The 12,605-nt window shown below is 38.0% G+C and overlaps 1 protein-coding gene across 3 annotated transcripts in view; it reads right to left on the reverse strand.

The window, feature by feature from the left end:
• EPB41L4A (erythrocyte membrane protein band 4.1 like 4A) overlaps positions 1-12,605 on the reverse strand; it is a 258,448-nt gene that overhangs the window by 14,746 nt on the left and 231,097 nt on the right. For 2 of the 3 annotated variants that reach the window (XM_047729879.1, XM_047729877.1), the window contains one exon: positions 8,940-9,059. The exons of the other annotated variant lie outside the window; for it this stretch is intronic. In XM_047729879.1, the coding sequence (XP_047585835.1) occupies positions 8,940-9,059 (120 nt within the window). The remainder of the gene's footprint in view (positions 1-8,939; positions 9,060-12,605) is intronic. 3 annotated transcript variants of the gene reach the window in all.

Here is a 12,605-nt window from a genome sequence, read left to right on the forward strand (position 1 = left end):
AAAGGGAAAGTAGAGCTCAAGAAACAGTCTCACGGCACTCAGGGGGCAGAGATGAGAATGTAAGGCTATTTTTTTTAAAGACTTTATTTATTATTTGAGAGAGACAGTGAGAGAGAGCATGAGAGGGGAGAAGCTCAGAGGGAGAAGCAGACTCCCCATGGAGCTGGGAGCCCAATGTGGGACTGATCCCAGGAGTCCGGAATCATGACCTGAGCCTAAGTCAGTTGCTTAACCAACTGAGCTACCCAGACACCTGAGAATGTAAGGCTATTGATAAGGATGGAATGTACAGTGCACAACAAAATACAAAAGGGGACTCCAGAAGTCTGTATGGGGTTTTCCGCAAGGTTGGCTGAGTATATTCACTACACTTAATCTCAACATAAACAGGGTAAGACTATGTGAGCCTAAGGGAGGGAAGCTGCCGCAAGGCTTTGAGCTGAGCGGGGACACCAGAGAGTGGGAAGTGGTAGGGGACAGAGTTCTGATGCAGCTGCTGTTGGAGAAGCAATGCTGAGCACAGTGTGCAGTCAACCAAGACTTCAGAAAGGCCAGGCTTTAGGAATAAGGACCAAGCCTAAAGTAAAAAAACACATCCTAAGCTAATGACAAAACAAAGTCTAACAAGTCCCACCCTATGAAAGCATAAAACCAAGCATAAAAAGTAAGACCAAGAGTAGCCAACAACTGGGGCACCTGGGAGGCTGGGTCCCCTAAGTGGCCGATTTGATTTAGGTTCAGGCCGTGATCCTGCTGCCTTAGGCTCAGCTTAGTGTGGAGTCTCCTTGTCCCTCTCTCTCCCCCTCTGCCCCTCTGCCCAGTCATACGCACACTCATTCCTGCCTAGCTCTTTCCCTAAAATAAATAAAATCTTTAAAAAAAAAAAAAAAAGAGTAGCCAACAATAATTTAGCTGCCTGCCAGAACAAAATTTGTCTCTTCAAAGAAAGGTAGCATAATCCAAACCTCCTCCTAGATATTATCTAAAATTTTCAGTATACATTAAAAAATTAGTATATATGTAGAGAAATAAGAAAATATAACCATAATCTAAGAAATAATAAAAGCAGTCAATAGAAATAGGTTTTGAAAGTCACGGACATGGGAATTCACCAACAAGGGCTTTAAAACATCTTGTACAAATGTGTATAACAATTTAAAGGAAAATATGGACATAATAAGTTAACAGATGGGAAATCTCAACAAAGAAAGTAAAAGTATATAAAGAACAAAACTGAAATTCTAAAACAGGAAAGTATAAAGTTCAGAGTGGCTTCAAGAGCAGATTGGACAACAAGGGGAGGAAAAAGTTGATGATGTTGAAAACAAGTCAACAGAAATGACCAAAATTTAAAAGGGGAACACGAAGATTTTAAAAATGAACAGAACTTTGTTTGCTTGTGCGACAATACTAAATGGTCTAGCATATATACAATTGGATGCCCAAGGAAAGAAGAAGACTGAATGGCTCAGAAAAAAAGAATTGAACAATAATGGCCAAAAATCTCTGAAATTTGGTAAAAAAAAAAAAAATCAAATTACAAAAACATAAATGATAAATACGAAGAAAACCACATTTATCTACACCATGGACATATAGATAAAAACTAAAGATAATGGAAAAATCATAAAAGTAGCTAGCGGAAAAAAAAGACAAAGTCCATACAGTGTCTATAGAATGAAGTCTGACCAATCAGAAATGACAGAAACCAGAATAGAACTGAACCATCTCTTTTAAGGGGGAAAGAAAAACCTATCAAGTTGGAATCCTACAGCTAGTGAAATTATCTATTACAAATATGGGTTAAAATAAAGGCATTTTCACAGAAAGCTGAGAGAATGTATCATCTGCAGACGAGTACTGTAAGACATGCCTAACGAAGGAAAACAATGTCAGATCTAGAGGAAGAAACAGAACACACTGGAAATAGTAAGCTAGTGGGTAACTGTAGTCATTTTCTATTGCGGCTAAAGCCAATTGCCTCAAACTTAGTGGCTTAAAACAACACAAATTTCTTATCATACAGTTCTGTAGATCAGAAATCTGACCGAGATCTCACTGGACTAAAATCGAGGTGTTGACAGAGTTACATTACTTTCTGGAAGCTCTAGGGGAAAATCAACTTCCTTACCTCCTCCAATTTTAAAGGCTGCCCCTATTCTTTAGCTCATGGTCCCTTCCTCCATCTTCAAAGCCAGCAATAGCAGATTAAATTTGTCTCAAACTGAAAGATTCTCACTCCTTCTCCTGTCCTTTTTTCTATTTTTTAAGGACCCTGGGGTTAGTTTGAGTACACTTGGATAACTCAGGAGACGATCTCTGGCAGAAGGTCAACTGATTAACAATCTTAATTCCACCTGCAACATTAATTCCTCTTTGTCATCTAACATAAAATATTTACAAGTCTTGGAGACTAAGATATGGACACATCTAGGGGACTATTTTCGGTCTATTATAATAACTATAACTTTTTCCCTCTTTCCTTGATTTCTTTTAAAAACTATCTCTTGGGCGCCTGGGTGGCTCAGTGGGTTAAGCCACTGCCTTCGGCTCAGGTCATGATCTCGGGGTCCTGGGATCGAGTCCCGCATCGGGCTCTCTGCTCAGCAGGGAGCCTGCTTCCCTCTCTCTCTCTCTCTGCCTGCCTCTCCATCTACTTGTGATCTCTCTGTCAAATAAATAAATAAAATCTTTAAAAAAAATAAAAATAAAAATAAAATAAAAACTATCTCTTGTTTAAGCAGAGATACTAACATTGTAACATGGGGCTACTAATAGGCAAAAATAAGATGCATGACAATTGCACAAAGGACAAAGAGAGGGGATAAAGGAGCCATAGTTTTTTAAGACTTCTAAATTTTACATATTATGATATTAATCCTAAACACGCTGTGATAAATTAAGAAATCATACTGTAAGCCAGCAAGAAACCACTGAAGATGGGGCGCCTGGGGGGCTCAGTGGTTAAAGCCTCTGCCTTCAGCTCAGGTCATGATCTCAGGGTCCTGGGACAGAGTCCTGCATCGGGCTCTCTGCTCAGCAGGGAGCCTGCCTCCTCCTCCTCTCTCTCTCTGCCTGCCTCTCTGCCTACTTGTGATCTGTCAAATTAAAAAAAAAAAAAAAAAAAAAAAAAAAAAAAAAACTTAAAAAAAAAACTTAAAAAAAAAAAGAAACCACTAAAGAAAAAAATAATAAAAACTATAGGGAAGGTGTTAATTAAAACGGAGTACCAAAAACTATTCAATTAACACAAAATATAATAGGAAAGGAGGAACAGACCAACAAAAACCAGATATAGTAAAGAGGAAAAAGAGCAAAACGCTACACTTAAACCACCAAATGTTAATAATTACATGAAGTGCAAATATACTAACATTCAATTTAAAAGGTAGAGATGGCCAGACTAGATTAAAAATAGAAAGCCCAAACGTACGCTGTCTACAAGAGATTACAAGATGGACTCTAAATAGAAAACTACACCTTGGCTAAAAATGAAAGAATTAAAATGATGTAACATGCAAACAGTGAGCATGAAAAAAGATGCAATGGACACACACACACACACACACACACACACACACAGGCGAGTTTGGGTATGTGTGTCTGTGAATGTAGCGGACACAGAGAAAGGAGTATTGTCAGCATAAAGAAGACATTTCATAATGATAAAAGGGTCAATTCATCAAGAAGGCAAAAAAATTGCAAATATGAAGCCTAATATCGGAGCTTCAAAATAACTTGAAGCAAAAACTGACAGAACTAAAGAGTACAACGGACAAATCCATAATCATTATTGGAAATTTTAACATCCCTCTCTCAATGACTGATTGAAGAGTAAACAAAGAAATTGGAAAAACACAGACCATCTGAACAACACTATCAGCTAACTAGATCTACTAGACATTTATAGACTACACCCACTGTCTGAGAATACTCATTCTTTTCAAGTCCACCAGATCATTCATCATGAAAGATCACATGCTAGGTCATAAAACAAGTCTCAATAAATTTCAAAGGAATCTCACAGATTCTTTTTTTTTTAATCACAATGGAATTAAATTAGAAATCAATTAATACTCATGAGAGATCTAGAAAATCCTCTAATATTTAGAAATCAAAACACTACTAAAAAAAAGTCTAGGGTCAAAGAAATCACAAAAAATTAAAAATGATTTTGAACCACATGATAATGAAAATATTTAGCAAAATATGTGAGATACAGTTTAAACTACAGGCCATGGAGAATACTTGCAACTTTACACTTACATTTAAAAGGTAGAAGGGTTTCATATCAGTGTTACCTTAAGAAGATGAAAAAAGAACAAATAGAAAATGAATAGAAGCAAGTAATAAGAAGATGAAAAAAGAACAAATAAAAGACAAAATGAATAGAAGCAAGTAATAAAGAGTGAAAATCAATGTAAAAGATGACAAAGAAAATCAATAAACCCCAAGTTAGTTCTCTGAAAAGATAGATTAAGGGAAAATTAAGAGACAACATAAACTATCAACATCAGGAGTAAAATAGGTGATATCACAACAGATGTTAAAAAGATACTAAAGAATTATTATGAACAAATTTTTGCTAAAAGATAACTCAGATAAAATGAACGAATGCTTTTTAAAGAATACTTAAACCTACACATAACAAGTAAAAATCAGAATGGCCCAATCAATCAATATGTGTTCAAGAAACCAAGATTGTAATTTGAAACTTTCCATAAAGAAAATTCCAGGCAGAGATGGTTTTACTGGTGAACTGTATCAAACATTCAAGGAAGTAATAATGCTATTTTTTTTTTACATTCACTATTTCAGAAAACGGAGAAAAAGAGAACACTTGCCAAATTATTTTAAATGACCAGTAAAAAGCCTATTACCAAAACCTGACAAAGATACTACAAGAAAATTACAGACCAGTATTTCTCAACAAAATAATATCGAATAGAATCCAGCAATATATAGAAGGGATAACACATCAGAACTTATCTCAGAAATTAAAGGATGTAACATTCAAAACTGAATCATTGTAGTTCTCCCACTAACAGAATAAAGAAGAAAACCCACATACTGTCATCTCAGATGCAGAAAAAGCTTGTAACAAAATTCAAACTCATTCATAAGAAAAACTCTTACACTAGAAATAGAATGATCTTCATCAATCTTACAGCTACTGCCATACCTAATATGACATATTGAATGTTTTCCCCTTAAGAAAGAGAACAGGCTAAGGAGGTCTCCATTCCTACTACTTCTATGCAACACTGTAATTCAACACTATATTGGAAGACCCAAGATTAGAAATAAAGAAAAGCGGTCTGCGGTCTAAACAATAACACTGTAAATGTGAAAAAAATCCTAAGAATTAAAAAAAAAAAAAAAAAAAAAGCTTCCAGAGATATGAAATCAATTTAACAAGGCTGCAGAGTGGCAAGATACAATATTAACATAAAAAATACTTTTGTTTCTATCTACTAACCAACAATTGGAAAATAACATTTTAAAAGTAGGGTTCAGTACCATTAAAAATATTAATCATTTAGGGGGCGCCTGGGTGGCTCAGTGGGTTAAAGCCTCGGCCTTCAGCTCGGGTCATGATCTCAGGGTCCTGGGATCGAGCCCCACATCAGGCTCTCTGCTCCACAGGGACCCTGCTTCTTCCTCTCTCTCTCTGCCTGCCTCTCTGCCTATTTGTGATCTCTGTCTGTCAAGTGAATTTAAAAAAAAAAAGGAAGAAAAATATTAATCATTTAGGATTAAATATAACAAAATAAATGCGGTAACTCTGTACTAAAATCCAAGCTATATTGCTATATCTTTTTTTTTTTTAAAGATTTTATTTATTTATTTGACAGAGAGAGATCACAAGTAGGCAGAGAGGCAGGCAGAGAGAGAGGAAGGGAAGCAGGCTCTCTGCTGAGCAGAGAGCCCGATGCAGGACTCGATCCCAGGACCCTGAGATCATGACCTGAGCCGAAGACAGAGGCTTAACCCTCTGAGCCACCCAGGTGCCCTATATTGCTATATCTTAAGAGGCTTTATTTATTGCTATATCTTAAGAGGCTTAAATGAAAGTTAAGAATTTTCTCCAAATTGAGCTATAGATTCAACATAAGCTTAAGGTCTTTTTTTTTTTTTTTTTTTTTGTAAAATCTAACAACCTGATTCAAAAATTCATATAGAACTGCAGAAGATCTAAAATAGCTAAAGCAATCTTGGAAAAAAAATTGGAGAACTGACACTGCCTGATTCAAGTCTTACATAAAGCTATGGTAACCAAGACAACATGGAGGCTTAGGAATAGACAAATATATCAATGAAATAAAATTGGCCCATATATAGGCAGTCAATTGATTTTCAACAGAGGCTCCAAAGCATTTCAATGAAGATAGTCTTTTTTAACAAACAGACGTGGAACACATAAGCACCGTGAAAAAACTTCTCAATATCTACCTCTACCTCATACACGCTGAACAGTTAATACTAGAGGGATGACAGACCAAAATAAAAAGCAAAATCTATAAACCTACTAGAAAAAGGTATGGGAACATCTTTGTGACTATGGGGTAGGCAAATATTCCTTAAGAGATAAAAAAGTCTTGGGGCGCCTGGGTGGCTCAGTGGGTTAAAGCCTCTGCCTTTGGCTCAGGTCATGATCCCACCTGGGATTGAACCCCGAGTCGGGCTCTCTGATCAGTGGGGATCCTGCTTCCCCCTGTCTTTCTGCCTGCCTCTCTGCCTAGTTGTGATCTCTGTCAAGTAAATAAATAAAAAATAAAATCTTAAATATATATATATATATATATAAAAGATGTAAAAAATCTTAACTATAAATGAAAACAAAATGCTATCTTCATCAAAATTTAAAGTGTCTGCCTATCAAAAAACAATGGTAAGAACATGAAAAAGCAAAACACAGCTAGAAGTAAATCCACATCACACACATATCTGAAAAATAACTTATATGCAGGCTACATAAAGAACTCTACAAATAAATAATAAAAAAGAATCCGATTAAAACAGGCAAAAACTTAAACACTTTAAACATGAGTAAGCAAAAAGCACAGGAAAATGCAGGTAACATCATTAGTCATCAGGGAAATGTTAACTGAAACCATAATGGGATACCACTTCAAGCCAAACAGACTAATTAAAATTAATAAGACAGAACTAAGTATTTGCAAGAATGGGGCAGAATTAGAACTGTCATTCACCGCTTGTGGGAGTTTAAAATGATACAGCCTTCTTGGAAATCATTTTGGTAGTTTATAGTTACATTTAATATCATTAGAAATAGATTCTAACCCAGCAATTCCACCCAGGTATCTCTCCCAGGGCATAAGATAACTTACTCCACAGATACACTTGTACAGAACATGTACAGAAACTTTTAACAGAGTAGCAAAAAAAGTGGAAACAATCTATACACCCATTGAGAGGTACCTCCAGTAATGTTTTTTCTTTTTCAGAATTTATATATAAAATTTTTCCCAATTTTATTTTACTTTCCCCTATTTAATAAATGAAATTTACTACTGGCATTTAATTGAACTTTGAATGCTCTAGAAATTATTAGAGAAACTAAATGTTGCTTTTAAGACTTAACGCCAAGTCACCAAACCTTGTGTATTACAAGTCCCTCCGAGAAGAAGATTCCACATGGAAAGGGAAAAGTGTGGTTGCAGAAAATTTACCCTTGACTATGCTGCATCCTGATCTTGGGATTCTGTGCCTTTTGGTTAAACTGTCAAACAGGAGGTCTTGATTCTTCCTGTTCTAAACCTCTCTTTTATAATGGAGCTGGTGACGGTAGTATTCAAGACAAAGGAAAATTCCTTAACTTCTGCTTTAAATTATACATTTTAATTAGGTTCCAGAACAAAAACTTAAGGGAGCAACAAATAAATCTGTAAGGGTCTGGTACATTGCATAGTGACTACTTGAGGGTTTTCTATTAGAAAAAAAACAGACATCATTCATTAGGCTGTACTACTGATAAAAACAAAACCACACCCTAGTATAACTTCTAATTTAAAAGTAAGCATCTAAGAATGAAAAGCATCCTTTAGAGCTACATGGGGTCCTGGGGTGTGTCCTCCAAGCCCTCTCCTGGACTCTGTTGACCCAAACTGACCCCCTGGTGCCTGGCTCCCTGGATCCCCCCTCTCTGAGACACCAAGCCCTCCTTCCACAAATAAGCAACACCAGACATCTAACCACCTAGGATCACAAAGGGATGGGTAGTTAGTCCCAGCTCACACTAAAAGGTATGCTTTGGGAAGTGGCATGGGGATGGGGGGTACCTAAATCTGTATGATGCACACATTAAAAAACAAGGACAAAAACAAAAAACCCTAGAAATTTTATCAGCTCGAAAATTAATTTGGAGGACTGGCAATCTCATCATTACGGGGTAATTGTGCTCACACATGGCATTGCCTAGCAACAGAAGGCACAGGCAAATCCCAACATTGGGGTGTAATGAATCACTCACTGCCTACTGCTCACAAATGGTAATTTAATAGGAAGATATTCACATCTGGTTCAATCTCGAACAAGACTTCAGAGAATTCTGCAGACTCCAAATGAGAGAAGCAGCAGGTATTTCTGCCAACAGCCAGGCTCCAGAACAAAGACTGTTCCTACTTACTTGGTTGAAGGTATGGTTTAAAAACAAAACAAAACAAAACAAAAGAGTCTTGATAGCCTTGTTTTTGACATTTTGTTCTGGCAATGCTCCAACTTCTATGGCTTCAGATGGAATTAATGAACGTCACAAACAAAAGAAGGTAAATATGACAACAAACAATGGGATAATCATGGTGGAACTAAAGTCACTTTAGAGGACCTCAAAGAGACAGCCCCATCTGCCCCAGAATCTGCATGTGACTTCAAGCTCAGTGCTTTCTGAACAAAGGTATAAAAAGGAGTCCACATACGAGCGAGATCTATGTCTGGATCGTCTGTTGTTGGGGTCCGCCTGATTTTTTTCCTTTTGTCTCCTTAATACAGCTTCCCACTGAGGCGCTGAATCAACCATATCATTCTCCTGCCGTATTCTGAAAGGAAAGACCATTCATCTCCAGTTAACATTCACACGTGTGGTGCTCTATTTCTTGGCTCATTCTCAACTTGCTTTTCCAAGTTAAGAAGTTATCAAATACGTTCTTGAAAAGTTATTAAAAGCAATGATATTTAAGAAGTAATTTTATTAAAGTCACTAAAAGCTAAGAAGGTATTAGCTGGATTAACATATCCATAAGTAAATAAGCTTGTATACACACACATATATATGTGTGTTAGAATATTCATACATAAATATGTAAGTATGTATTAGTTTCAGGGTTCTATCTTTGGCTTAAAATCTTCTAAGAAATAGGCAAGTCAAGCAAAAAACCCATTTAAAACATAGCTCAGTTTTGACTAAACAAACAGTATTGTCTGCTATAGGGCTGACCTTAAATCATGAAAGAAAATCTTTTTTTTTTAAATGTACTAAATCAAAGTAGCAATCAATAATTTTGCTTGAAATGTTCTTAAAAACTCACACTAGTTGTCAAAGTTTTCATGACAGGAAGTGCCAGATATGATCCCCCCACCCTTTTTTGAGAGAGAGAAAGTGAGGGGACTGGGGGGAGGAGCAGGGGGAGAGGGAGAGAGAGTACCATGCAGGCTCCACGTTCAGCGCAGAACCCAATCTCATGACCCCGAGATCATGACCTGAGCCGAAATCAAGAGTTGGACACTTAACTGACTGCACCACTCAGGCACCCCCCACAAAACCCTCATTTTTAAGACAGAAAACTAGAAGTACAGAAAGCTAACAGTGGTAGCACCATGCATTAGCCGCTGAACAGGCACAGAGCGTTCTGAGGATGGCTGCTGACACGGTGACGAGGCAGTGCAGTGAACGATGAATGCTCAGTGAGGTCAATGCTCAGTGTGGTCAGGGGCCAGGGAGGAAATGCAAGTAAGGGAAAGGGAAATCCAGGGTGGGGGGGTGCTGGGGGACACAGGCACCTGCCATGTGAGATCACAGGACAGTGTTTCCAAATCCTCTCATTTTCTAAAAATAACCTACAAATTGGGATGTTTAAAGTGAACTCTTTCTTTCAGTTTTTAAGTATTGACCACCAATACCGGTTGTTAAGATACTGTATGAACCTAACAATACCCATGCATTGACCATATTGCAGAAGTTCTGGACCTTGTCTGTATCAAGTCTTTCTAATAACAAGGGTAAGGTGCTGTGGAAGAGAAGTGGGGAAGTTAAAGCAGTACTGTCTGGAACGCAGAGCAACGATGTGGCGAAGCCATGAGCATTCCTTGCAAAAATCAAATACCTGGGCACGCCTGAGTGGCTCAGTCAGTTAAGCACCTGCCTTCAGCTCAGGTCATGATTCAGGGGTCCTAAGATGGAGTCCCGTGTCTGGCTGCCAGCTCGGCATGGAGCTGCCTTCTGCTGCTCCCCTGCCTGCTTGTGCTCTTATTCTCTCTCATATAAATAAATAAAATCTTTAAAAAAAGAAATACCTGTTATTTTAATATTTAACCTTTTATTTCTTTATGTTTTTAAGATTTTATTTATTTGACAGAGAGAGAGAGAGAGAGAGAGCATAAGCAGGGAGAGCTGCACAGGGTGAGGGAGAAGCAGGCTCCCCACTGAGATAGGAGCCCCATGCAGAAATCAATCCCAGGACCCCAGGTACATGACCTGAGCCAAAGGCAGACGCTTAACCAACTGAGCCATAAGGCGCCCCTGAATATTTTACTTTTAATTTCTATAAGTTCTTCAGGAAGCTGCTCCAGACACTGATGCTCCCAGGATGTGAGAGAGCAGTATGAAACTTCAAGGTCATCACAACACAACTGTGACTACATGACCATGACTACTTCAAATCCAAAATGAAAAGAACCAACAGACAAGTCTGGAGACATTTCCCTCTCTGAACAGGTATCTTTTGATTGTCCTGTTAACAGTGCTTAGTATAGACTATGGGGGGGGGGGATACTTAGATTTACTTATAAATGCAAATCAGTACATGAGTAACAAATATCCACTTAAAGACAATGTAAAGAGAATTCAAGTTAAAAAGAACAGTACTTTAGGAAGAAGAAGCCTATTCAAATATCTCTAAAAGAAATCGTGTTAGGTAAAAAATGATCTGTTAACACTTCAAGCCTTTGAACTCTGTTTCCTCATTGAAGCTTTCATTTTTAATAGGCTGTTACCTGAAAATTAACAGGATACAGTCGTGGCATGTTTTACAGCTTCAAGAACATAGTTCCCTGTCTCAGAGCATTTACAGAGGAAATTAAAATTGAATATACACTGCTATGGACCTTAACATTAGAATTATCTATAGGAAAACAGGAGAAGGTGTACTACTTAGGGTCATAATTATTAATCATTCTTTGCAATGAACACTCCTGCTTGAAAACGCCATGTGCATATACATACAAACAAATACATGTATTTTCGCAGCCAGGACCTACGATCTCTGAGCCATTCTATATTATCATGTGACAGTCTGGTGGGGGAGCAGTCCTAGAGTTCAGAAGAGACACTCAACAGGAAGGGGTCAGGCTGGCAGGAGTTCCATCCCTCACACAGGAGCCCACACTTCAAATTGCCCAGAAAAACACAGAAAACCCAGGTCTCCTAGGGTATCTGGATGGCACAGTTGGTTAAGCGACTGACTCCTGGTTTTTAACTCGGGTGATGGTCTCAGGGTTGTAAGATCGAGCCCCACATCAGACTCTGCACTCACTGCAGACTCTGCTTAAGACCCGCTTTCCCTCTGCCCCTCCCACCACGCTCGTGCACTGGCTCTTGCTCTCTCTAAAAATAAGTAAATATTGATTGATTGATTGATTGATTTGATAAATCTTTAAAAAAATTTTTCTAATAAAATAAAATAAAACCCACATCTCCTCTTAACCTAGGAGTCTTTTAGGCCATAGCTTCCATTCTTAGCTAACCTGATACACAGTTCATGAGCAGGACTAAATTTCACAAAGTTAAATTTTTTTTTTAATTTTATTTATTTATTTGACAGAGAGAGATCACAAGGCAGAGAGGCAAGCAGAGAAAGAGAGAGGAGGAAGCAGGCTCCCTGCCGAGAAGAGAGCCCGATGCGGGACTCGATCCCAGGACCCTGAGATCATGACCTGAGCTGAAGGCAGAGGCTTAACCCACTGAGCCACCCAGGCGCCCCACAAAGTTAAATTTTTTAATCAGGAACTCAGCATCTTCAGATATTTTTCAGAGGGCAAGCCTATCAGCATGGCAAACAGACTTTTCCCAGAGGACAGACATTTAAAAGGAAGCACAATTTGTATGTACTCATTCCCTTCCAGTGTGGATTTCAGCTGGTTCCTTTCATACTCAGACTTTACCCTGATGATAAAATAATAAAACTCCTAAGACATGACCATGCAAACTTCTGATAACTTGCTAGTAATGAAAACTGAATCAGAAAGGATTTCAGACTATGACCTGTACCTTTAACTTCTGTTTTCCTAATGGAAAAGTCTAAAGCGAGGGCCTTGAAACCCTGTCAGTTGATATTCACAGGTTTCAAAGACAGATGCCCTCTACTGGT

Source organism: Lutra lutra, chromosome 5, assembly GCF_902655055.1.
Source record: "Lutra lutra chromosome 5, mLutLut1.2, whole genome shotgun sequence".
NCBI lineage: Eukaryota > Metazoa > Chordata > Mammalia > Carnivora > Mustelidae > Lutra > Lutra lutra.